The following is a 27165-nucleotide window of genomic DNA, read 5'->3' as shown; positions in this document are numbered from 1 at the left end:
GGGGTCAACAGAAATTTTTATTCTCTGCACACACAGGCTTTCAACAGCTGCATGGCGACGTGTCGTACCAACTGGCCTTTCGCCGCTGCGGGCGGAGGAGGCCCGTCGCACAACGAAGACGACAAGCGGCTCGGGGGCCAGAAGCAGTTCTGCCACCTAAGACACTCACGTGCTGGCCGGAAAGCAGTTGCGGTGTACGATCCAAACTATGGTCCCGGAGTGAGCTAAAACAGGCTCGCGAGAAAGGCACCTCTTAGACGAGGAAAGAAAAAAAACACGGAAAGGTCACTAGAAAAGGCCTATAGCTGCCAAGGAAGCTCCGAAAGCGGCAGGCATGCATCGACCGAAAAGGGCGCAGTCTACTTTTTGTCGATGGGGATTGTGCGCTCCCGGTTGGGCGCCTCAAGTGCCGGCAGGGGCGCCTCTATCGTCAGGATGCCATCCTTGGAGAGCGATGAGCGGATCTGCTCTGGGTTGGTGCCCTTGGGCAGCAGGAACTCCCGGTTGTACTCGCGATACACCGAGCGGTTCTCGGACTTCTCCTCGTGCTTGGCATGGACCTGCGTGGCCAGCACAAATGCACACATGACACCAGTCGGCAGAGTTATTGAAAGACCGATCAACACCTTGCATTTTCCACTACAGGGAACCAGCTCAGCATTCCTGCTAGAACAACCTACCCTACTTCTCGTATGTCACCTCTCTATCTCTCTTTCTTTCTCCACTTTTCCTGGCTTCCTCCCTTCCCACATGCCCTCCATCTTTTAACTCCGACACCACATGCCCTTGCAGTTAAAGAGGGGAGGGCAAAAACGACGACTTGAGGAGTTTTCAAACCTATTAAATAGATATCTACTAAATAGATATCATGTAGAAAACATATATATTCCCTGACCATCATATACAGCTGAGCTGTATGTGTTCTATTTAGACGGAATTTCTGTGTATGGTGCGGTGTATGTTTCTTGCTTTTTATTTCACACTACATGCTGTAGAACTTTTTTTACCTTGTTGTGCTTTACTGTTTTTTGGGTGCACGCCTTACTTGCTAGGCGGAAGTCTATAATTATTGTATAAGGAACGTTATGAATGTTTTTCTATTTCCTACTCTTTCATTCTTATATTTCTGCAACATTGTTGTACTTGTTTTGCATTAGGGCCCGTGACCCAGTCAAGTTATCTCATGGCAGCTTTTTGACTGGAGGCCCGCCAGAGTAATCTTCTGGAAATAAAAATGTAATTAATTCAAATAACTCTGGCTGCCACATCATTGGAACCAATTATGGGCGCTATATTCGACTGTCCTTCCCCACCCTTAGTGCTAAGATGTTGTTGCACAAGGACACGGTACAAATTGCTCAGCTTGGCCAGCTCTCTCGCAACGACCAGAATCATACCCAAGAAAAGGGAGCCCAATCACTGTGAAGGTGACCGTACGCAATGTTTGCTTACACCTACCACAGTTTGCTGGCGAAAGGCAGACCACACCAACGTAGGCAAGCAAAGCGCAGTAGCAGAATGTGTAAGCGCAAGAGGCGTACCTGGAGCCGGTTGTCCACGGTTTTTACGACGATCTCCTCCGGAACATACTGGGAAACGTCGAAGCGGAGCTTGAGCTGCTTGCTGCCGTCCTCGGCATCCTGGATCAGGGGCGAGTTCATGCCGTCCAGCCACGTCTTGCTGCCCGTACCAAGGCCAGTCTGCAACCAGAGAGCAACTGTCGGGGCTTGGACGATGCAGGGGCAGATAGATGGTTTTGCCCAAGCAATGGGCGTGCGGAGGGGTCACCTTAACGCCACCCAGAATAATGAAAGCTTGTGCACTAGAATTTGATGCCATCACAACGAGACTGAGCGTGGACACAGACTGGAGGACATGACTGCTGCGTCGGCGTTCGGCCGGACGTCGTCCAATTAATGCATCGGGCTCGGGAACTAAAGTCTGCGCACTGTACTTTTTTTCACTTCAAGTCCGCCCGCAGCCGACATTATACGATCCGATAGAGCCAGTCGAGTAGTGCCAAAAGTGCATCGTCGCGGCACTCCCAACGCTGTTTGCTATTCCCAACCAAACGAATCGTGCACGGAAAACATGTTGCAATCCTGCGCTTTTTTCAATGTGCGATTGGCTCAGCCCATATGATAGGAAACCGACAAAAACAAGCGCCGTGACAATGCACGTTCGCCACTACTTGATTGGCTCCAACGAATGGTAGCGCTGGCTGCGGTCAAACTTGGTCAAACGGAGTGTAGACTCTTGATGTCATCATGTGAGATAGGGCGCGGAAAGATTGGACATAACTGCTGTGTCAGCGTTTGGTTGGGCCTCGTGTCTGCACCCGACGACAGGTGAAGAAATCAGTATATGCTCTGCCTCGAGCGCGAGCTTTCTGCCTTTGACAACACCTCATCCTGCAGCCAAAGCATGGTGGAAAGCAACAAGCACATGCTGGAAGCAGAGTATCTATTGGGTTCTCAACCTGTCACCCACTATGGTCAATGCGTCGGGCTTGGGTCCAATAGACTGATTTCACCGAGAGTTCAATGCGTATGTGACGCCGCCATATCTGTAGTTACTAGGAAGCTAGCGCCAGTGCTTGAGGGAACTTGTGCCGCCCCGTGCTCTTCCTCAGCATGGTTGCTGCGTGTGCATAAAGACTACAGACCTCGCAATGCATGGCGGCAGCGGTGGAGTAATGAAACTGGCTGTGAGATCAGTCTATTATACAGAGCTGGCACCGTCCTTGCGTAACAATGTTATGTGGCGGTAGGGAAGGCCGTTCAGGGACTTCGGTTCTTCTGGGTGGTGTTTGTTCTGCAAACGACCATGGCCCCTCACCTGCGAGCCAGGGGCCCTGGAGAAGAAGTCCCGCTCGTGGTCCAGCAACTGGGAGCGGAAGCGGGACATCTCCTCCTCCATCTTCTTCATCTCTGCCTCGAAACGTTCCCGGATCGAGCTGAACTCGTTGTCCAGGATGCTGAGCTCGGACTTCTGGATGGGTACACGCCGCTCGGGAGCCATGGTGATGATCTGCGCACACGAAGGTTTCTGAAACACTGGCCGACGGCAGCCAACAAATCCTGGACAGCAACTTGCTGCAGTGCCGAATTCTGTGCCCCACGTTAGCCTTCTAAGACACCGAACACTGGGCACCTTGGCTTGGTCGTCAGGTGGTGTTGCAGCAGCGCGACAGTACGCTTCACATGGTACAAGCGGCGGGGCCTCCTAATGCGCGGCGCCCCCTGCTCCCATCACCAAAGCCCACACCTCAAACGTCGTGCGCCGCGGTGTTCGATCCGCGATTTTATCGCCCAGGGGTCGTCAAAACCCCCAGGCGGCCGACCGGGAAAGCTGGCGCCAGCGAAACGCTCGACGGCGCAGGGGGGAGATTACCCCATTTCCGTGAGCAACGAGCAGTTGGGCAAGAGCACAGCCGCGGCGTTGCGACACGGGTTAACGACAGGCGCCATGCACTGCAGCGCGCCCACTGGTCCGACTGCCGTCATCACGGAGTCCGCGACAGACAGACGCCGCTACAGCGCTACCAATAAGATGAGCGGCAAACACGAACCGCTGCCCGTAGCAAGCTGGCGTTTTGGAGACGGAACTGCGGAGGTCTACCGCGTTGGCGACGGCGCGAAATTTCTCAAACGGAAGCAATGCTCTCCCCACCCCTAGTCTAAACTCGACCGCGCAAAAGAGATCAGGAGATGCAGTCACGCAGTGTCACTTCTTTTCGCCATCAAGAGCAGACAAGGCCCATATATGGGTGCGTCCGTCTCGCACCCCGCAATTCTGGTGGGCGATATTCTGTGTGGGCGGGTCAAGTGGCCTCGACGGACGTCAAAGAGCCAAACTCGATCCCATCAATCATTTACGATTACAGCTCCTGGATGAAGCACCAGAACGAGTTTCCAGAGCACGTAGTGGACAATGGAAGTCACTACCGCTCGGGTTCTTTTGATTATTTTTTTTCTGTTTTGGAGTGGTCAACAAAGCGGCAGCTGGAACCAGTGGCTGGAACCCATCTTCGAGCAATGCCAGGGTTTATGCACCGCATATAAAGTTCCCACTATTCTACTGATAACGGTCACGATTTAAAATTATTCGATCTGTCACATATATGACTCGACGACATTTCTTAGTTAACGTCTATCCCAGTGAGCGAGAAACTGCCGTTTAAAGGTACGACACAGCCACAGCGTTAGAGGTAACTTACGGAGGGAGGTGCACAGCCACAACACTCGACTCTAGGCAGGTTGACGATGAGTCGACGGAGCTCACCTTGCCACTCAAATTCTTCCCAAAGAAATGATAAAAACTCACTTATGAACAGGATGCACAGTCAGGCGTTTGATAGAGAGTCAGGTAAGTGTCAAGAGCCTGTTATCGTGTTATGCAAAGGGGGAGTCAAATCACGCGAGCAAGAAAACCCGGTGTTCTCAAAGACTTCCTCGGCAGGCGGCGCAAGAAACCGCCCGACCCCTAAAGCCAGGGGCTTTACCCGACCCCCGAGAGGAAAACGGGTCAGTCTACCCACAAATTACACCGTCAGCAGCAACGTGTCTGCTCTCCAAAGAACATAACAGCAATACAGACCCTCGATAAAAATGCAGCTTGGCAGCTGTATCCGGAAGGAATTTGACACCCGATACGTCGGGCGCCGCTTATTCGTCCGGCGTTCCTGGAAATCGCGCTTGTCTCGAAGAGACCGACTAGAATAGCAGCGTCCTATCTTTACTCCGGGGTCAGACGCCGTGCCGGCGACCGCACGTCTCGCGACCGCGCCGCGCCAGCGGACGTCGGCAAAATCGCGTCCCGCCCCACACTATCGGTCTCAATTTGTCTCTATCGGGCACCTGTCCCACTCTTCCGCGCCGGAGCCGGCAGACAAAACGCGCGACAGGAAGGCGACTTACTTGAACAACGGGCTATCCACGTCCGGTAGACCTACTGGCGCAACTCGGCGTCACTGGCGCTTTAATAGACGCGAGTGCAGAAACTTCCCGAACAACGCCACTACGATCCGCTCGCCTGACTCATTAAAAAGAACGCGAGGGCTAACGTCGGAAAGGGCGGGCGAACCTACGCGCATGCGCCGGTGGGGCGCGCCGTCGTCGCCATGGCGATCCCCCAATGTTTGGTTTGTCGGCCCACTCGGCAAGGTCGAGGAGGCCGGCGTAGCCGGTCTGCCGGTTCCGACATCGAACGCAAATATCGGCCCCGGAATGGGAAAGAAGGGCGGCGCTCCCGTACGCGTCGCTCCAGAATCGCCAAAGATGGCTCGAACCGCTTCTCTCGAAGGTGAAGGCTCCCACGCGAGCCGAAACGTCACACGCGCCCACGGGGTGCCAGAAGCCGCCGGCCTTGCGCCCCCCGAAGTCCCGATAAGAGAGCACGCAGACGCTCGTCAACGGGTGAGAAACATTTATTCTGCCCCAAAGCAACACCGCTCCAAAGGGGTAAAGGAAATCAACCCACAGCAAACCCGCCAGACTCGTCGCAATAAAACGGCTCCACTTTATTTCCAAAGGAAATGCAAAAAAAAAGGAAAAAAAAAAAATTAAAATTGTAATTACAGCAACCGTACACATTAACCAACTCGTGCAGAAAAAAAAAAAAACACCCAGAGCATACCGCCCAGAATACATATCTACAAAAATTGTACAAGGCGCTTTTCAAGAAGCAATTCTATCTACAAGGCAAAACAACCGTCGATGCTCGGGTGCCCAGACGTGCGTGCCGGGGGCGGCATTGGTTGACTCCCTTGTGGGAACGACGGCGGCACGAGCTCCGGCCGGGCGGCCCGCCGAAAGGCGGCGGGGCCAAGCATTGACCAGTGCGTGCGGCTAAAACCGGAAAGCGGGTTTCGTCCCGTGGCGCTAAAGGTTGGCGGGGCTGGCCCCCCTGTCCAGCGAAGGGGGGGGCTATGTACAGGTGATATGGGGCCCCGAGAGGCACTTGTCATCCCTCCCCGAACATGTGGTACACGTGCTGGTACTGGGGCTTGCCGGGGCTCAGCGGGTTTAGGCCGTAGGCGGCGTAGGGAGGGAAAGTCGGTGGTCCCGGCGCCGGCGGGGCAGCGGCGGGCGCCTGGCCCGGCTGCAGGTGGGCCGGGAGTGGGTGGGCCGCGTACGGCACCGCCGCCAGGGGGGCCGGGGCCCGGCCCCCGCCGTGGTGGTGGGCAGGGGGTGGCGCCAGGAACTGTCCCAGCACGTACTTGGGCTGCTGCTGCTGGCCAGGCAGGTAGGGTTGCCCCAGGCTACTGGCCGCCACGTACACTGTCGGCCGGCAGTACTCGCTGCGAAGGGGGGGGGGGGGGGGGTCGGGCATTTACTGTACGGTGCCTGAACGTGTCTTCGACTGGCGTGTTTAATGTCTATGCCGTCGAATGTCGCTATCCCGGTGGTTGATTGCAAAAGTTCTGGCAAAAGAGACGAGCGAACGCGAGTGTTGCCGTCGTCGCGGCATTCCCAATCCCCGCCGCCATAGCTTGTGCAAGCTGCCAGACTGGAGAGCCACCTACAACGGGACACGGATCTGCTGCATTAACCTCCACCACAGGCCCCTGCGTGACATAAATGTGACGCCGCAGGTGGCGATCGAGGGAGCCCAAACTATACCTACATGAAGTGCACGACCGATCACGCAGTCTAAATCGCGACAAAACATTTAAACCGGAATATGTTGTCAACTCGTCAAACACAAATGATTCGTCCATTAAAAACACCGTTTTACAAATACAGAATTATAAAAAAACAAAACATGAATAAAGTTTTTGTGGTTATGATTGGCGTTAATTTTACAAATATTAGGCTCATATATGCACGAATGTAAGCTGAAATAGTATGCTGCTTTTTTTTCTCTCGTCGTGTTCATGTTTCTTTTTTAAATTTTTATAACTTTCTGTAATTCTCAGCGAATATATTTTGTTTGTTACAAGTTTGGTGCAATTGTGTAAATATTTTTCAACCTCTCCCGTAATGGCCTTCCAGAGAAGGCCAGCAGTATCGATAAATAATGAAAAACTGTGCGGCAAACGGACCAGTTAAACGCGTCTTCTGTACTTTGTTTGCCCCTAAGCTGCCAGTGCGGTGGAAGATGCGCGTTTGTTGGGACCGCTCACACATCCTTCTTCCACCACCCGATCACGCTCCCGCCCATGCCTAAGCTCAGCGAGCAGGCTCAGGTGAAGGGTCGCCGATTGGTCGCACGAGTGCATAGCTCCCACTGCACTGTCAGCTTAGGGGCGAATGGAGTGTGGGCACCGCAGCGCCACTCACCGGTACAGGTCGGCCGCCTGCGCGGGCCCCGAGGACGCCAGCTGTAGGGGTGGCCCCAGCTGGTGCAGGGGCGACAGGTGTGCCTTGACCAGACGGTCCCCCTCCAGCAGGGAGCTACGCTCGTCCACCTCCCGCTTGGGGCTCAGACCCAACACCAGGCGGCGCCCGCCGCTGGTCCCAGCTGGGTGCTGCGGTGTCGGCTGGCCGCACATGCCCCCGCTGCAAGGCACAATGCCACCGCTGTACTGCGCAGGTGCGTGGCACTACCACGGTACTCGAAGCATCTAGCGGTGTCCCCGATGTTCAGTTTAGTTTTAAAGACGGCAGAGTTGTAATGCTCTTTGTGTCACCCTGCATCACCCCTAGCAAAAATTTTGTGCGTCACCGTCCTATACTCTAGAGTGCACTGGACAGGGGACGTGTGGTTCAAAACATAAAGCATGCTTCGTCAGCCAAACAATAAGCCGTAGCCAAGCGATATGCTGTTGCTGTGTTAGAACGGAGGCTGTTGCACGCATCGACCGTGTCTGCAAATGCAGGCAAACTGCTCTAGACCAAGAAGTCTATAAACATTTTGCCTAAGGGTTTGGATCAGGGATCTGTCGCAGCCTCGAAGGCCAGAATATAAATAAGTAAATATATCTGAGAAAAAGCTAAATAAATAAACCTAAATAAGCATTGACACAAATTAAAGTTAGAAAAAAAAAAAAGAATTAAGGGGCATTAACCCCTTAAGTGCCTTGGACGAGCTGAGCTCGTCGGCCACTTTCTGGCTAAAAATGCTGTGGACGAGCTGAGCTCATCCGAGTAGTTTTGCGGCGCTGATCATAGATGGGGGCAGCACTCGTTTTAGTTGGCAAATATTTTTTCCGCCGCCGCTGATTTTTGCGTAATAAATTTTTCAAATTTTATGTGTAATACTAGAGGAATAACAATTCAGAATAAAAAAATAAAAATATGGAACTTTTAGGTTACTTTTGAAAAAAATTTGGTACTTAAGGGGTTAACCTTCTCATGCATGTTAAGTACATAATATGTTCAGAAAATTAAAATATTTTGTTCCTTAAAAATATATTTTGCTTAAGCAGAACGGATGTGTCCTCATTTGAGGACAACATTCATTCTAGTGGTCAGGTAATCTCATTTTCGGTGTTATGCAGTAATTTTTTAAAATCAAAATGATTAGAGCATTTGAACTAGAACACCTTAGCACTTTTTTGTGTCCGTATTACAATACTAAACAAAATCCTGCGGCACTGGAAAACAGACGTGAACGTCTAACGATGCAAAGCACTTGGTGCAAAGCGGGACATTGCAACACCTACAGGCATAGCGTGTCTTGCTGCAACAGCGCTGTGCATTCTTCGAAACCATTTTTTGGGAATAATGGGCACTGTCATCAGGCCATGTCTAAAATTGCTTCAATTTCTTCGCTTGTCAGGAAAAACTTGTCTAGACTTTCTCATTCCTGCGAAGAGAATACAGAGGTATACAAAAGTTGACAGTGCATGAAGCAAATGAGGGCAGTGCTGCTGTATGGTGTCCCCATTTAAGGACAGATATAGTGAGCATCAACGAAACAAATAAAGAAATAATTTCTTAGTTTTGATTGCTAATAATTGGTTTATGAATAGAACAAACTAAAAATTATTTTTGTTTCAATGTTTTGGCAAAACTTTGCAGGTAGAAAATTATTTACTTTTATGAACTGCTGCTTGGCGTTGGAATGAGTGGAGGCGATATTGCATACCATCTTGGTTGGATGGATGGATGAATCCGGCTGAGCCCTTTGAATCGGGCGGTAGCTTACGCCACCTAGCCATTTTGGTGACAGCCGGCAAGTGCTGCCGTCTATCGGCCACTTGGAAAAGCTTTTTCTGTCCTCGCTTCAAGGCACCATGCCACAAAGCATAGAGCAAAATTTTAATGCAATGTAAAAATAAAAAGAAAAGTTGTTTTCACATGTGGTTGAGATCCATTCTACATTTAGCTAATTATGGCATTATACAATAATTACAAGCCAGAAAATTCACCGGACATAAATAAAAAAGCTTGGGAGCCTTGGCATATTGTTACGAGATAGAAGACTGATCAGTTTGGCAGAAATGACGCTAACAATATGCACTAAAGTATTAAAGTGGGCTAGCTGCTTCAACATACTGAAACTATAAAGCACAAGAAACAGACTAGGACATGAAGTAGACAGGACAGCGCTGCCCAGGGCGGATGCAGGAATTTCCTGAGAGGGGGGGGTCAGGTGTTGGTCAGCGTACCATATGTTTAGTAAGCCCTCCCCCTCTCCTTCGTTTTATGCCCTAAATTTTACACATGCAGAAATCAAGAGGAGGGTCAGGACATTCGGACCCCCCCTCTAAGTTTGCCCCTGGCGCTGTCCTGTCTACTTCATGTCCATGTCTGTCCCTTGTGCTTTATAATTTCAGTACGACAATATGCAATAGTCATAACACTGAAGACTATTAAGCACATACACATGAACTTTTAGTGCAATAGCATCCTTTAGCTACTCCCCCCACTTTCCCCCCCCCCCTCCCTCCCTCCCTCCCTCCCTCTTCCTCTTCCTCTTCCTCTCCCTCCCGAGGTTACCCTGGAACCACACTTCATTAGAGCGAAGGTTTTGCGGTACTTGCGAGGTCAAATGTACATACTATCTATGAGAAATGGTCTTTTATAACATTGTCAAAAGGTTTTCGGGTCAAGAAAGGAAGAATGATACACAAAAGAAAAAGAAAACATACGGAAATGGCAAGAGCTCTACGGCTGCCCGATAGATGACGCTAGTGTGTCCCCATCACAAACAAAATTTTCAGCCTTTCCGCTCTGGTGAAGAAGGAAGACCAGCAAAGCTGTATTATGATGGGACGACGTCTAGGACGACCTCAAGGATGACCTCAGGCACGAAGTTTAGGACGACCTCAAGGACAACTTCAAGGACGACCTCAAGGATGACTTCTAGGACAATCTCAAGGATGACTTCTAGAACAATCTCAAGGACAACCTCAAGGACGACATCTAGGACGAAGCCTCGAGAAATTCAGCCTTTCCACTCTGGTGAAAACCAGAGTGGAAAGGCTGGAAAGGTTGTTGCCATCCATGAGCGAGGCCGGGAAGCCGGTTGTCTGGTTGCCGCCATTGGTCATAGATGGCGGTAGCTGTCCAGAGTTTTGTGTCGACATTTCCTTGCGGGGGACACGATCCTCGAGAAACTAGTCCTTAACAGCTCCGCTGTAAAAGCTATAACTCTATATTAAATAAATGTTAAGAAAAAAAAACAACACTGGCTAGGTGGCCAAGCCGCACCCAGTTCAAAGGGTTAAGTTTCCTCCATCCATCCATCTGTCGTAAGAGGTCGCAAGTGTGTGAGCCAGTGGTAACACTTACGTGTCCCTGTGCGGCTCCGGCTTGATGGCCTTGGCGGCCAGCACGCTGTTGGTGAAGTTTGGCAGGGGCCGCAGGGGGCTGTAATGGCCCTCAGAGTCCGAGTCCGGCACCGTGATGCAGCTGGCCATGCGGGGTCGCAGGGCCCCCATCGCACCTGCACAGTGTGGAACGGCGTGAGGCACCCCCCCCAACGGTCGACGCTGCACGCAATGACCTTCACCGAACCGTTCCGGTACAGCATTCATGCTCTGTTGCCGGTTAAGAAGAGCAGGACAAGCCCTTCCCGCCAAGCTCTCTGCTCTCCGTGGGACGTGTCTTTGATTGGTGCGTCTAGGGTCACGTGACGACCGCAAATCAAGAGCGGTTCCAAAATGAAAACAAACTCCACTGTGTCTCCCCAAAAATTTACAGTGTTTGTTTTTTGTTTTCACTGCAAAAATAATTTACAAATTGAAAAAATGTTAGTCTTCTTGCCCAAATGTAGCGCTAGTGGTTCGATCCAGATGCCAAAGCTTCAGAACTAACCGTTATATCATTCAAAAGTTATAAGCAATTGTCTGAAAATTTCTATGGGAAATTGGGGCGCGTTTTTTCCAGTTTTCCGTGACTGGCGCCGTTTGGCTCTCCGTGTTCGAGAGGTATGTTGGCAGCAATTTTCCCACTGAAAATTTATACAAAATCCCTTATAGACGCTTTGAAAAAGCGCCAGACCGTTGACGAGCCTCCATAAAAACCATGCACAGCTGCTGCAAGGAGTCTATAGCTTTTGATTTAGAAGTTTGGACTACTATGCTATATTTTGGCGGAGAATGAGCGTTCGATGATGCGAAGTGTATCTTTGCAGTGACAAAATTCTGTACATTTCTTTTGGAGGGGGGGGCACCTCGTATGTTATAGGTGCTGCTGTGTCATGCTGTCGAATGTCACGATCCTGAAGGTTGGTTGTAGAAGTTCCAACAAAAAGCATGAGCGAGTCCAAGGGATGCCATCGTCGCAGTGTCCCAACTCGTTACCACTCAAGTTTTTATGGACTGTGAAACCGAGCAGCAGCCTACAGCAGAACGAGCACCTGCATTGCACACCTCAGCTGCCGGGGTCACTGCCAGGATGAGCGGCAGGCAGAAGGGATTGTTACCTCCCGGGGCTTGTGGAGTTCTAAACCCGACGAGAGAGGTATGTGCAAGTGAAACCATAACACATGACTGTTGACGAGATGAGTCGACGGTTCGTTAGGTTGGAGCAATAATCAATTGCAGCATAAACTCGCGTAAGGCCAGCCCTGCTTCAAATTTAGAGACAAAATTTCAAACCAAGGCCTTTACCCGGGGAAAGAAATAAATACAAATTACAGAGGCATTATTTGTTGTGTGCTTCGCTTCAAGATCGCTCTGCTTCAAGCTTTCTGTGCTCACTTTACTTTCCGCAGAGGGAAAAAGGGCAATGTTGTGACACACATTGCAACACGACACACTGCACTAAAATGTGATGGCGGGAGAGGCCGTGGTCCATAAATGCTGGGGTGCGGCCTGTTCGAGAACCAACCAATCCCACTTCCGAGATAAAAAGCTTGGGGGCATAGCTTTGACAAAAACACTGGCAAACAGGGTTCACACAGCTGGAACTGCATGATATCAGAGATGTTTGGGAGATAAGAATGTTAAAGACAGACGACCAGTTCATGCTTTCCCCTTTTCCTTTGCTTCCTCCTTTCCCCCCTTCTAGACTGTGCACCGCTGCCTGTTTCCTCCTCCCCCATGTTGAGGAGGATCTTCTGCCTTGCAGAATCTCGAGTCTGGTCGTCGGCCTTTAAGGTCCCCAGGGGGTGGCGGTGGGGAGGATTTCCCCTCCTTCCTAAATTACACAGAAATGTCCAGGGGGCACCGACATTACCGGCAATGGCTGGTGCGACTCACCCGTGGTGCTTCCCCTGCGCTGGAAGGCCGACGGGGCGGCCTCGCTAGAGCCCAGCGGGTGCGTCCAGGCCACGTCCACCCCAACTTGTTGCGGCCCGCCCGGGGACAGGGTCCAGCCCGAATGGGACGCCTCCCCGTCGGGGGTCAGGGCCACTACGCTGGCGCACGAAGACGACGTCACCGCCGCCGCGGGGGCTGCCACCTGTCGTTGGGGCCGCCAACCGTGCTGCTGCTGCTGCTGCTGCTGGCACTGGCGGCAGCCCCGCCCCTTGCACGCCCCGCAGCCCTCGTCCTCCGAGTCCGAGCTGATGGTGATGACGCTCACGGCGGGGCTAGGCGTGTCCCTGATCACGATGGCGCCGCGCTCCTTGCCCCTTGCGGGACGGGCCCTGTGGACAAGAGGGGTTGGCACAAGCACCCCGCTGGTGACGAGGCAACACCCGGTCTAGGCACTGACAAGGTGGGGATGGCAGGGAGTCTCTGCAAGGTGCTTGGACTTTGGCGTTCGCTCGCTGCTTTCTGCCGCGCTTTGACTGCGCGTGCACATACTAGTCTAGCGAGACGCAAAGTGTCGTTGACGGCTGGAAGCTCACACTTGAGGTGGGAATACTGGAGGACTCCACCGTCGTTTTCACCTTGTCAGTAACTATAAATAACGAAGCCAGGAAGCTGGAGCTTCTACGTCACAGGCTGAAAGTTGGCGCAGGGCAGCGATTGAACACGACTACCGCGTCGGCATTCGGCCGGGGCTCGCGATTGGTCCGCGAAGAATCGTCCGAAGGCCGATGCGGCACTCATACTCCATCGGGGGCGCAGTAAAGGCATCTATCGCTACAGCCGTCCAAGAGGCGTGCCTTGCGGGACTCACCCGTGCTGCCTGGAGGCATCCCACTTGGGGCTCTCCTTCACCCGCTTCTTGACGGGGGACAGGTGCTGCTGGTTGGTCCTTGGTGCGGCCACTGGGGGCTGCCACTGCTGCACCACGGGCTCCTCCTCGCGGTACGAGCTGCGGCTGAGGCAAACGTCGGTCACTCGCAATTAGGCGGCGTCCTTTTATTTCATGGTAATTATTTACGTTGTGGCAAGGAGCTGAACCGCAATCGGGGCGAGGGTCAGATGCATTTGTAACTGACACCGGGGAACCAACGCGCGAGTCAATTTAGTCTACGAGTTCCGCGTTAGAAGCTTGACATGCCAAAACGAAATGGGCCTGTCGCAAGAGCGGCGTGCATGTCCGACGTCCTCAGTGAAACTACTCTAGCAAACCCAGCGGTAGACTGTCGATAACTCTAGGTAAGACACTCTGTGACTTGCGTAAAAAAAAAAATCTCCTTTAGGACCTTTCTATTGAAGTGTGCAATGCTCTTTAAACGAACCCCCTAATCTAAAAAATTTGTTTACCCATCCATCTGTGCCTTTTCCCACTAAATTTAGAGGGGAAATCAACGTCATACAGTCTAAGCTCGTTATGCAAACTTAGACTGTATGACCAGAAGAAACCACAGGACACAGCGCTGTGTCCAGTGGTTTCTTCTACTTCGTCCTTGTCTCTGCGCTGTTTTGTTTTATCATGTATAACAGACACTGATTTTGACCAAGATTTTAGTCTGTTGTAAAAGCAGTATGCTGTATGCAAATATGAAGTTGAGTCGATGGTATGTAGATCAAAACCAACCAAACTTCACAAATCGGTATGTTATATCCAAATGTCAGTTGTCATACCACAAATGTATGACTCGACACCATGAGGTCACAGACCGGATTGTGCGACCCTAAACTGGTCGGCATAAATTTTCCCTTTATATTTAGCAGGGAAATTAATAAGCGTTATGTTCTTCACTCCCCCCATAAGACTACTACAATGACTTCTAAACGACTTTAAACAATCTCTCCTTATAATCTGCATTCCACACATTTTTGCACTTTGAAGATGAAGGTTGGTCATAATTTCTCTTTATCACTCATCTGGTTCAAGGCATGGAACAAAGTACAGAGACTGAAATCGAGTAGAGAAAGAGAGCACAGTGATTGAAACAAAGTAGAGTACAGTGAATGAAACGGAGCACAGGGTACAGCGATCGAAACGGAGTGCAGAGTACCGCAATCGAAACGGAGGCCCGGCGTGCTCACCTAGTCTTGGAGTGCCTGCGCGTGGGCTGCTGCTGCGTCTGCTGCGTCTGCTGCTGCTGCTGGGGGGGCTGCCTGGCCAGCACGTGGGCCCACGGCTGCGCCAGAGGGATAACCCGGTCCGGAAGCAGCGCGGCCCGTTCCAGCACCAGGGAGCGGCCCCAGGAATCGTCGGCCAGCAGGCCTGCCGCCCGGGCGGGCCCCTGCCAGGGCACCAGCATCTGGCGGCCCCCGGCCCAGGCCGACGGCCCCGGCTGCGTGAGCAGCACCTGGCGCCCGTTCTGCTCCAGCACCGAGACCGGCACGTACTGCTGCAGCTGCAGGGGTGGCTGGGCCGCCGCCACCACCACGTGCTTGGCAGGTGAACCCAGGGCGGAGGGCGGGCACAGCAGCAGGCTCTGCTGCTGGGGACGGGGGAAGGGGACGCGTGAGTGCACACCGCTCACGTTCCTCCCGGTACCGTTAGATGAGGTACGCCTAGAGCGTCGACGGTCCGTACTTCGACTGTCACATAGGCGCCGGCATTTAGTTGCTAGTGCGGAGCGGGTGCAATAGGCAGTAGTTACGTTTTGCAAAAAAAGAAATGCAACTTCAAGAGCAGTGGTTCTCGACCAGTGATGTTTTGCGGACCTCTTTTGGATCGGCGGAGATGATGGAGGACCCCGTTCGTGGTGAGGGGAAGGGTAACTTACAGGTTAATTATGATAATGATTTAATAAATTGATAGAACTAAGGGCTAGTGTAAAGCTGACTTCTCTCGTTGACACACATGCGAGAAAACTAGCCCAAAAACTAAACATTTTGTCTCAATCTGAAAAAATAAAACTTCTATTGCAGGGCCTGACTGATGAGGCAAGGCTTTATGGACCTGTAAAATGCCTTCGCGGACACTGTGGGCTACGCAGACCCTCATTTGAAAACCGCCGTTGCAGAGCTTTAGATGCGGTGTCGGGAAGCTCGGGAGAAATCATTTTGTTTGGTAACGGACAGCTGTAACGTAATGGCGGCGATGAGCTCAAGCACCACGATGACCGACTGTCATCACTCTGAGGCGTAGCTTGTTTAGTGGTTCTAGTTACCCATGCACAAGACGGGCAGCCAAAAAGTCTTTGCCCACGCCACTGGGAACATATCAGCGAGATTGTACATTGGTCGTCGGCGCGGGCGGACAAAGCATTCTTGTGTCTATCCCTCCTCGCATTTTCGTGCGGGCACCTTGGTAAACCTCCGAGCTGCAATATTTTTAGTCGCCAACAAGCCCCGCTATGCGGCTTTTTTTTTTTGTCCCAAGTGTGAAAGATACATTTTGGGGGTAGACAACCCAGGTGGATGAACATAATCTAGGTAGACAGCACGACACTGTTGGCACTATCAAAATATCGGCGGTTTTTTGCATTTTGTCTCTAGGAGGTAACGACAAGTGCCCACTTTTTATATTGCTTGGCTTGCTTGGCCAAAACCAGGGCTCTTCCAGGCACTGGAAAAGGCCACTACATACAGTAGGCTAGCAATAATTCAAACTCGGATATTTTATACTTCTCATTAATTCAAACAAATTTCAAAATTTTGGCTGTCCGGCTATATTTTTAATGCATTCATAAGCCGCTTATTTCTAACGGCGTTTTCGCGTAATTCATACTTTTCGTTCTCGCGGCCCCGTTGAGTGCACTGCAGAGAAGCGACACCAGCGGAGCTTGCTTCTGCGGGTGCTGCATCTCTGCAGTACACCGGTGTTCGGTGAGAAACATACTCAACAGGGCTCAAGCAGGGCAGACGAGCTATAACAACGGGCACCACACGAAAATTTCTGTAGCAACTTGCACGGATGCTGCGACATGGCGGCATGGCATAGGTCCACATGACAGCGTCCGCGCAAGTTGATATGAAAACTGCCATGCGGTGCCCGTTTTCATCGCTCATGTGTACCCTGCTTAATAGTCCACATTAGACAACTTCTTGGCCTGTTGAACAAACTTAATTTTGTTTTGAGTTGTCATGTGCTGTCTAAACAGTCCACGATTAGCAACATTTTTGATAGATAAATAAACTTATGTCATACTTGTCTCAAATGTTTAATGTGTGACATACCTGCTTATGATCAGTAGGCCTATCTTTGTAAAGGAAATCATCAAATATCTGCCTTGTATGTGTAGCCATTGATATGGCCAATCAGAATTTTATCTTGCATCATATTTACTGATAATTCAAGCTTCTGATAATTTCAACAGAATTTGTGATTCCCTGGAGCCTGAATTAATGAGAGTGTACTGTACTCCCAAGCTTCCACGAACGAACTCGAACTCACAAAACGGAGGCATCCTTGTGGGGGGTGAGATGCACTCAAACCGAAAGAGAAAGAAGAGGAATGCCCAGCTTCATGTCCGAGGCTCAACTGCCCCTCTTTACAGTTTTTATTGGTGCCTTGACTCTTTCTCGCCACACAGCTATCGCCACAACACCATGTAAGCGACAGAAACAGTGCCTCTGGCGTCGAAAAAAACACGGCGCGAGCAACGGGCGTGCTTTCCCTAGGAAAGGCCTGTCCCCTCACCTGCTGGGGCTGCGGGGCCTGTGGGTGAGCCCGGGCGTAGAGGGGCGAGGGGCGCCTGCAGGCCTCCATGGCCTGGACCGAGGCCCGGACGTTGGCGCAGTGCGCGTAGTCCACCAGGTGGCTGAGCCCCACGAAGCTGTGGTTCAGGGCCTCCCCGGGGGCCACCCGCCGCTCCTGATCCAGCGTCAGCATTCTCTTCAGCAGGTCCACAAACTCGCGTCGGTCCGCCTTCTCTGCAAGCAGCTCCCCGCCCTCGAGGTCTGTCGGAACGTTCACCTGCGACACGCCAAGAGGGAGATTATATTCGTGAATACTTTTACTGCAGTTGCTTTGGTTTTGTTTCAATGTGTGCCTTTACTGCTGTTAGGTGTTTACTGCTTAGGCGGTATGTTGAAAATTTTCTTTTTTTCTTGGCCTTTACATTCCTGTAAGAACCCCCGAAAGGGTTAAAGGCTGGTTCACACTGCTGCAATCGACCACGACAGAATCAGACAAACCCGGTTTTTAATCCTCTTGTGTTGGCTTACAACCGTGCCGCACAGCAGCAATGGCGGTCATAAGTAGCTCAAAAGCCTGTTTCGTTGGACTCGGTCGTAGTGCATCACTAAAGTGCGAACCAGGCTTTACAATGCAAGTAAAAGAAGAATGCACTCGGATCGATGAATGTGGCTGAATCCTTCCATTTGGAATTAGTACACCATAATAAACAATCTTATATTGCTTAGCAACTAAGCACGAGCTTTAATTTACCGTTCTCCACAATCAAAAAGTTACGATCCGTGTGGCGGTGGTGCCTCTTTACAGCCTAGTGCACACACTCTCTTCGCCCTACGAATTGAAAGGAAAATTATAACAAAACTTTATTCTGCCCCCAATTCAATTTGCACTTGAAGATCTCCACCTTCCCAACATACATTTTTCACTTTGCAAAAGGCATCCTGGCAGAACACCTTTCCCTACGGACATCCTTGCAATATCCCAATGCTCCGTGAATGTCTTAGATACGAGACTTGTACCGCCTGAGACCGTGTTGGGTGCAACTCATCATGCGCACCTGAACACGAATGCTTTCACCACTGCTCAACGAATGGTTTCACCGCTTTTCATTGATTTGCAAATGAACGAACGAGGAGCACTCCAAAGGTGCCAGACAAAACGTATGCAGCTCTAGACTCGCTTGAAATTGAGTGGAGCTTCCTTAATGAAAAACGCATTCCCAAAGACTATCTTCTTTTTTTTAATTTTTTTTTTTATTTGTTTTTATAAGACTTTTTGCCTGGTAGGGTTCGACGGTGCTGTGAAGGGGACACTGAGGGTTTGTTGCAGCACAAACCAAGTTTCGTTCAGGACGTCTTGTCTCCGACCAAACATGGGCGGGCCCCTTCCATATTCGGCGAAGGTCTAGGTCAGACATAGGTCACACCGGGAGGTGCACCAATAACGGAACCCGGGAACATCACAACAAAGTTTCTAAGGCCTCCCCAGATTCCTGTCATCCCACAGTCATACATGCCCGCTCGTGTTCGCTTTGTCATTCCCTCTTTGATAAAACAAAAATCCTGGGGGGGGGGGGAGGGCATGACAGCAGATTCGGCAGGGAGATCATGGAATCATTCGCCATGACCACAGCAAACAATGTGTCAAACACTTCCCTCCTGCTGATGAAAACTGAGGTTGAATTTCTAAAATCCGAGATAAACCCACCTCTCTGACTTGCTCTTCGCGTTTCTTATCTCCCCTTCTCTCCCCTTTCCCTCCTGGGTTCAGTCCACTGCTCGCTGTGGGAATTTTTAATCGTCCGTTGCTAGTTGAAAGATGTGGTTGTGTTGTTCATGTTTTAAGTGTTTATTCTTTCTTCATCCATCACATTATTTCGGTGGCGGTATTCCAGCCCTTAGCCAAATGTATTCCTGCATTTGTATTTCCAAATGCTTTTTTGATTTTTCAGAAGTATTCCCAACACATATAGCGATACTTCATTATAATGTAGTATTCCAGTATCCGTGCTTCGGCTGCCTTTACTATGCATCTTAGTATTTGTATCGAATTCTACCCAACCCTATCCAGAAGAATGGGCCAGTTGTATCCTTTTGTGACGAGAGGGTGTCATGAATAGGCCGAAAGAGATGGTTTGGTGATATCTGTAAGTTATTAAGTTTTTGCGCTGGTCACATAGAGAGGGCCTGAATATAATCAAATGTATTATTTATTCCCTTAAAAGACGCCCCAAAGACGCTAAATTTCAAAAGTATGCATGGCCGGTTGTGTCGTGACGTCACACCAGGCATGGTAACATCAGAGTCGTGGGCACTGAATTATTTCCGGTTTTGATCAACATGATTGACGGTGTGTACAAAGATGATTGTCGTAAAATTGAGCTTTCCTTAATACCGTACATCCTGTCTTTCTTAGAACAAACTTATTTTACTGAGACAGCAGTCGAAAGTTGAAGTGGCTTGCTTTGCCTGATGTTACGTCAGAGCTTCCGCTGTTGCCAACGAAAATGCTGTGTTTTGCAGGTGCAATCTGAGTAGTTGGGCTCTATTTAAAATTAAATAACTTGTGCGGTGGAGGAGTAAAGATTTGGATATTGTGTGAATATTATACCTAAAAGCAATGACAATATAATTTAATTGTTTTTTTTAAAGACAAAATTATACAGGACAATCCCTTTAATTTTGTCGTTTAATGGTGCTAAAAAAAATTTATAACATCAAGATAAGGAATGACCCTAGTCTATTCTTTTCTTTGACATAAATCAAACATCAGTATGTGCATGAACAAGGCAAACATGGAAGTGCAGTGTCCAGTGCGATGTCACAGATTATCTTTTGTTGGCTTCCGTCAGCTTAGAAACCCCGTGGACAAAAATGTGGGTCAAGCCCTCCGGCCAAGGTTCCATTCAACAAAGCCTCGTACCGTCACCGGCGATTTCCCCATCAGGGTTTTCCCCGACCCCCTACCACAAAAAAATCGGCACCGGTGCGGCGATACTCCAAGTTTTCTTTGCCAACGAATGACGGAGTCTAGAACCACTGAAACATGACCAATCACGAAAGACGGACAAAATCCAATCCAGGGATACCACTCTTTCCTCGCAGAAGCCGGTGCACGACTGGGGCCCAGGTGCGGAGGTACACGCCATTGTTCCCTCTGTGCAACCTAATGAAAGGCACTCATGCCATGGTTGCCATTATGATCGCTCTGGGCACTTTCTGAAGTCCCCCTTTTTGACCCGTGGACCTTACGACTACAAGTACCTCGTCAAGCATGACCCGACAAATGACCGAATGTGGTTTGAAGAAATAATTTTCCGATGGTTGCCCAATAACTCTTCAAGTTGTCTTTCATCCTTCAAACAGACTTCAGCATTTCCCTTGCAACCTGTCAAAAAAAAACAAAGCCCTCGGCTCACGCTCGCAGCGAGCAGTCTCGCGTTACACACACTACCGGATTGTGCCACATGCCTGAGTTGGCTATGCACGGTGCCAGCCGTGCCTCACCACTAAGAAAAAGCTCTTACGGCGCATGCCAAATTGAACGACATACGAGGCAGCGAGGAAGACAGAAATAAAATGTGTGCTTAGAGTAGGAGCCTGCACAACCAACGCAGCAAATCATGCTAAATGCGCTTAGAAGGAAAATGCCTCAAGTAAGACCCTCGATTCCCTTCGATTTGTGAACGCCGAACTCGCATCAAAAGCAGAGTTGGAATTGCTTGCAACATATAAGACTACTAAAAGTCTTGATGCTGCAAGTTTAATTCTTATAAAATAGAGTGCAGCAATGCAGTGAAATTCTGTCCCACAGCATCCTTTCAGAGAACGCTCGGCGAAGCAGACAAACAACTCGGTGTTAACAGGGTACTTGTTGCAGGAAACCTCGTCCATACATTTTCCTGGAGTCTACGCTTTGCAGTTCCTTGTTGGGCAATTGGTTCCTGCTGTACCTTGCTAGCATATTATGCAAGATCTACGCCATGCTTTCCTTCGTTCGTACACAATGCTCGTCGGTCGCCCATTCCCGATGCATCGGTTTGGCCGATAACTCTGCACTGCCCGAACTCCCAGGCTTCGGGGTCATCGATTAAACATTTGCCTCGATTAATCGTTGCATTCACTTTTCACAAAAGTCTCACAATTATCTAAAAAAAAAGATTGGGGTGGGTTGATAGGTCAAGAGAGCGTGCCAGCAATTTTTTTTCTAAGTAGTTTTGTCACTGCTTAAATTAGGATAGCGAAAGCATCTCCGCAGACACTTCTTCCAAATGTAGCCAGCGAATCAGGACCCTCAATGGTTTAGATACGCCACAGGGAGATGGATGAATGCTGTCAGTGCAAAGTCTTCTGAACTGTGGTTTGGCACGTGCAATCTGGCAAGCAGCTAGCCAGCAATACCAATTGATTCACCGCTTTTGAACAGGAACTCCTTCAATTGTAATGAAGGAAGCCCAATACTGGCCAAATCACCAAGCACAAACGCGGTATGAGCAGATGCCGGTCGAAGGGGTTACCCAAGGCAGCTTGCTACAGTGGTCAATGAAAAGCGGTAGGAAGCCTCAATATGTGACATTCTGGAATTTAGATAAATTCACGGATTGGATGAATGAACCAAGAATGAGCTCCCAAAAGAATTAGCATATTCACCTTCTCAAGCAATGTCCATTTTGAATGATCCATATGTCTTCTATGCTGGTTTCATCCCCATACCTGCATCTCTCACTTTCCTCTCTGCTGCTTTAACTGTCTTAAAGGGATACTTCAACGAAATTTGAAATATTCCCGTCGTGTTCAAAAATAGGTTGAATAGGATCCAAAATATCCGTAAATGACAATCGCGCGTTTGTATTTCGAGCCTGGTGGCTGTATTTTTTGTTATAAACGGCCCACTCTGGCAAGCGCTGGGAGAAGGCCCAGCGGAGACCACGTGACATCTAACGCAGTCGTGACGTAGGTCGTCTCAAGACGAGCAAAGCTACGGCGAGGCTGACGTCGAGAGGATGGCCTAGTCGTTCCAGCCACCGAAGCGGCTGCTTTTGTACGAATTTTGAGTGACGGGATAATCTTCTGTAATCTTGTAGGGGGACAATAGCGACTTCTGCGACACACAAAAGGCATTCTCGGGAAGAGGGGAGTTCCTCCTGCCCCTCTTCTCTAGTCGTGGCGGGAGACGAGACAACCTCTGTCACTAGCTGTCAAGATTCCTAGACGGGCATTACACGCGAGGCGTTAGCGACATCCACCAGGTGCTCTTTGCTAATCGTTTAATTCGTTTTAAAATTCCTTTTCGTGACTTTTTTAACAAGATATTGGTATGTTCGATGTGATGCTGCTTTTTTGAACACATACAGACCAAAAAATGAGCCCCGAAATTTCGTTGTAGTATCCCTTTAAGATATTTATTGCTCAGAAACCCTACTATTGCCCCAAAAGATTGATCTGTGTTTTCAAGTTTACCTCCTTCATTTTGCTTGAATAGCTCAAAACTCCTTCTGCCTCTTGTCCCTCATCCAATTCCCTCAGTCTATTTCTAACTTCCAATTCCCTCAGTCTATTTCTAACTTTTAATTCCCTCAGTCTATTTCTAACTTCAAAATCTATTTCCAAATCTCTCAGTCCACCTATTACTAACTTCCCTTCCTTCAAAAGACAACCACCCGATCATCTTGCACCCTTTAATACAATGCTTTACCATGGGCTCCTAAAGCTAGTGTATCCACCACAGACTGCTTTACTTCCAACCTTGATTGGACATCCAAATGCATAATAGAACAGCAGTTCGAGAGTCAAATTTGGCGCTATAACTTTGTTCCAAATCTCCCTCATCACTTCACACCTGTCATAGTTCCAGAAAGATCTACTTTTCATTACAGCTCTATTTCTGTTGCCCTTACCAGTAATACACTTTACACATATTTGAAAAAAAAAAAAAAACGGAGACGACAGTTAAAGAACAAACACACGTCTCCCAGAATTTCCACACGTCTTTGTGACCTTGTCACAAAGAAGTGTGCAGAGAGATGTTACATAAATGGTTATGCCAAAAAAGTTTTGTAGCCGACTTTGAGACATTTTGAGTTTGTCCCCTTCGTCCATCATCTATGTTTTTTTAAATATGTGTAACATCAACCAGCTCGCCTGTTTATTTACTTTTCTTCAAACACTTTACATGTTCACTGAGGTATTCTGTCCCATCCCGAATCCATACATCTAAGTACTTGCATTTACTGACCCTCTCAATCACAAATTCTTTAATCTTGAGCTCTTCACTTTCCTCATTGTTAAAATTCACCACTGTCGATAGGTTGCTACTGAATTCCAGATCTAATTTGTCTTCTTGCACCACAGATGCTAATTAATTCTAGCAGGTTCATGCTTTGTTAACCATTAGCACTACATCACGTGCAAAAATCCAATCTGGTAAGGACTCCAATCCTTGCAGCTCATCCGTAGTATGCAAGGTAAAAAACCAACACAACTCTTCCCAAACATTTCCTTCAATTCTAGTAGGTTCAACATGAAAAATAACACACCTCGTTTGATCTCCATTGGCTCCATTGCATTTCCTTCCCACGTTTTAAGTACCTCATTGCCTAGTAAATAACTCCCAAGAATTCAGCTATTCCAGCCTCCACAGATTCTCACAGACGACATCTACGTAAGCCTCCTCGACATGGATGGATGAGAGCTAGACGGCCCGTCTCCTTTTTCCGTGACCATTAAGGAAAGTAAACTTTTCAGCAGATTGTGGATGCATGGTGCACCCACCTGGGCCATGTCGTCGAGGCAGTTGAAGATGTACTTGCGGGCCTCCTTGGAACGCACTCCTGTCTCTGCCTCATGCTCCTCGGGGCTCTTGAGGCGCCAGAACGGGTAGTTGGAGTCTGTCTCCCGGTGGAAAAAGCGGCCCGTCTTGGCAGCACCATTGAGAAGGTGCTCCGCGGGCAGCCCTTGCGTTTGCGAGATGTATCGGATCTGGTCGTACTCCGAGGAGCCCGGGTACAGGGGCCAGCCGAGGAACAGCTCGGCCACCACGCAGCCCAGGGACCACATGTCGATGGCCTCGCAGAAGGGCAGCCCCAGAATGATCTCGGGGGCCCGGTAGTAGCGCGACTGGAGGTAGGTCGAGCACACCGCCTTGCTCACGTGGGAGGCCGACCCGAAGTCAATGACCTTGACCCGGAAAGGCTGGCGGACAGGATCCACGAGCATGATGTTCTCGGGCTTGAGGTCGGCGTGGATGAGGCCGAGCTGCTTGAGCTTGAGCAGGGCCGTCAGCACCTGCTGAAGCACGGGCCGGATGCACTTGAGGGGCAGCGGAGAGAACTTGTTGTGCTTGAGGAAGTCGTACAGGTTCTGCTCGAGCATCTCGAAGACCAGGCAGGTGTGCGACTTGTGCGAGAAGCACTCGAGGGCGCGCACGAAGTTGAACTCGTCGGCGGGCTCCTGGGCGAGCCGGTGCAGGATGCTCACCTCGATCTGTCCCTGGCGGGCGTACGACGGGTGGTTCTTGAGGATCTTGATAGCCACGATCTCGTTGGTACCCTTCTTCCAGCACTTGACCACCTGGCCGAAGGTGCCGCGCCCGAGAAACTCGAGCACCTCGTACTGGTGGGCGGCCGAGTAGAGCACCTCATGCTGCACCAGCTGGTAGTCGCCCTCGGAGGCGCTCGCTTTGCTGGGCGCCACGGCGGCGGCAGCGGCGGCCTTGCCCGGCACGGACGACGAGGAGCAGGGCTGCCGGCGCGACGCCAGCCCGCACGCATGGTCCGCCCGCCGCTTCAGCCGCCCCTTGGCCTCGCCGCTGGTCGACGACACGTCGCTCACTTGCGCCTGCGTTCTGGGACCCCAAGGCAAGACAGCGGAGTCAGCGCGCTGCCGTACGCCGCGACGTCGCCTACTTACGGGTACTCCAGCCTCCTCTTCTTAGCCTGGAGGCCCTTCTCCAGCATCCCAGGGGGGCCCTGCACGAGACACCGAGCTCAAGCGCGACACACGGCCCGCGGAGACCGAGCGGCTGAGCGCTGGGCGAGAGCACTCGGTCAGCGCTGCAACAACGACGCGGGACGGGCGGAAGTGACGCGTCTGTGTACCACAAAGGCGGGCCGACGACCCGCGATCGCCGAGACGCACAATCACCGAGGGACCGTTTCCCGGATGGGCCGGACGTGGCTTGCGACCTTCCATCTGTCCGCTCGCCCGTATGGCCCTATCCCGACATAGAAAACGGCGGACCCGCGGGGGCGCCGACCAAGCATATGATCCCCGTCCGCGTCATCCACGGGGACGGGGGGGAAGCCAACCGTCGCGGACAACCCGGGCCCGAGCGGCGGATCGCCCTCAGGCCGCCGTCGATGCGAACAAGGAAAAGCCGCGACGCGAAGGCTCAGCCACCCACCTGCGTCACGACGTCGAGGGCCGTCTCATGGCCTCGGACAAAGGGCCATACAGGGCGGCGGGCGCCGCGGTCGCGCACCTCTTTGGGCGTGCTCCCTGCCGGACCGGTCACGTTCAGCACGGCTGCCTTCGGTCACGTCGTACGACGACAGCGCAGCTCCATGGTCCGATCTGTCCCCGGTCGACGTCGGACGTGTCGTAGCACCGTGCCGGCTCGCTGCTGCTGCTAACGCAGCCGCTGCTGGCTCCCCAGGCACCCCGAGGTCCCTTGACGCAACATGTCTGCTCTCCCGTTTCACTCGCCGCTTCCTCCGATTTCCTTGGTTGTTTCCTCTGCGCAGCAGGCTGCGCGTGGTGCGCCAGGGATGTTGGAATCGAGACGGCAGCAACGGGCAGCGAGCACTGGCAACGCACGCGCACAACGGGTAACTTTATGCAGGGCCAGTAGAGGGCCAAGATGACCGCGGTCTGGCATTGGTTAGGTGGCGTAAGTCGCCGCCTAATTCAATGGGTCAGCCGTAGTTCGGCACATTTATCCACGCATGTACCGCCAAGTAAGTGGATTAGTAAAGAATATTGCAATCTTTTGTTACAGGCGATAGCTTGCGCCACCTAGCCTATGACATTTAAAATTCCAAATGTTTTTGGCAAACACCGAAAGCTGACATCTGTGAGCACTGTCCGTGAGTCGATGAGCGAGGCACGTGGCAATGTATGTACTGTACAGTACACTTGAAGTGGTGCTGACAGTTCAGTCTACTCCTACTGCGGAGAGCTATCACGTGCTTCGCTCCGTCGATCCGATAGGCTCAAGGGGGCCGCAGCGTTCTCTCTTTGCCAAGGCACGGTCCATTATCCCGTAATAAATTAATAAAATCGTATCTGCTCTTTCAAGACTGCTCTTGTGCGGTTGATGGCAACATAGCTTGAAAACGGAGAAAGTTATGGAAAGCATGTGGCAACGAAATGTTGGCGTGCACATGCTTACAGAAGCTGCGACTTTCGTACTTTGCCAAGTTATGTTGAAACCCATTCAGCATTTGAGACGTTCTCTGTGTCTGTTCCTTCTACTGAAAGTTCTTCCGATTTCTTCCACCGCAGTCTCAGGTGTAATACGACATGATTAGCATCCTTTCCGCGTCTCGCCCTTCGATTGTCTCCGCCCGCATGTCTTCCCTGCATAAATCTTTCTGCACATTGTTTTCATATCCTTGAAGCCTCTCTTCTGGCCATTATCAGTGCATCATCTAAATATGCTCTTTTCTCAGGCTGTCTATGCATTCTCTAGTGGACCATTTGTCCGATCCAGCCGATCCAGCATATACGGCTCTGCGATCCAGGGAAAAATCCAAAACTCGTTTTTTTTTTGTTTGTTTTTTTGTTTTTTTTGGGGGGGGGGGGGGGGGGGGGTGGGGGCGAAAAATTGTAAGGATGCTATTCTCCCATTCTTCCCTGTGCACCGGGGGGTCCACCCATGTCAAATTGCCCTCCGAGAA

The 27165-nt window shown here is 50.7% G+C and overlaps 2 protein-coding genes across 7 annotated transcripts; both read right to left on the bottom strand.

Moving 5' to 3' along the window:
• LOC8029505 (heat shock protein beta-1) lies at window positions 1–5080 on the bottom strand. Of its 3 annotated transcripts, none has more exons than XM_042286175.1 (4): window positions 4920–5080; window positions 2839–3030; window positions 1542–1700; window positions 1–560 (listed from the first exon to the last, which is right to left on the bottom strand). In XM_042286175.1, exons 2-4 carry the CDS (start codon window positions 3019–3021, stop codon window positions 360–362), a joined length of 543 nt encoding a protein of 180 aa, XP_042142109.1. In that variant the 5' UTR covers window positions 3022–3030; window positions 4920–5080; the 3' UTR covers window positions 1–359. The 3 variants fall into 3 exon arrangements, with proteins under 3 accessions (XP_042142109.1, XP_042142110.1, XP_029829420.1); XM_042286176.1 differs by lacking the exon at window positions 4920–5080 and adding an exon at window positions 4600–4717; XM_029973560.4 differs by lacking the exon at window positions 4920–5080 and adding an exon at window positions 4220–4434.
• Window positions 5081–5412: 332 nt separating this feature from the next.
• LOC8029503 (homeodomain-interacting protein kinase 2) lies at window positions 5413–26797 on the bottom strand. Of its 4 annotated transcripts, none has more exons than XM_040218445.3 (10): window positions 25671–26797; window positions 25178–25236; window positions 24041–25112; window positions 17274–17549; window positions 14726–15126; window positions 13464–13607; window positions 12596–12984; window positions 10683–10836; window positions 7284–7502; window positions 5413–6301 (listed from the first exon to the last, which is right to left on the bottom strand). In XM_040218445.3, the coding sequence occupies exons 2-10, from the start codon at window positions 25222–25224 to the stop codon at window positions 5965–5967; spliced, it is 3039 nt and encodes a 1012-aa protein (XP_040074379.1). In that variant the 5' UTR covers window positions 25225–25236; window positions 25671–26797; the 3' UTR covers window positions 5413–5964. The 4 variants fall into 4 exon arrangements, with proteins under 4 accessions (XP_040074379.1, XP_040074381.1, XP_040074380.1 ...); XM_040218447.3 differs by having other exon boundaries at window positions 14726–15123; window positions 25671–26085; XM_040218446.3 differs by having other exon boundaries at window positions 25749–26085.
• Between the last annotated feature and the right edge of the window lie 368 nt (window positions 26798–27165).

Source organism: Ixodes scapularis, unplaced genomic scaffold (assembly GCF_016920785.2).
Source record: "Ixodes scapularis isolate PalLabHiFi unplaced genomic scaffold, ASM1692078v2 PGA_scaffold7__128_contigs__length_106722199, whole genome shotgun sequence".
Taxonomy (NCBI): domain Eukaryota; kingdom Metazoa; phylum Arthropoda; class Arachnida; order Ixodida; family Ixodidae; genus Ixodes; species Ixodes scapularis.
The sequence above is the reverse complement of the archived record's forward strand: the minus strand, read 5'-3'. Positions and strand labels throughout refer to the sequence as shown.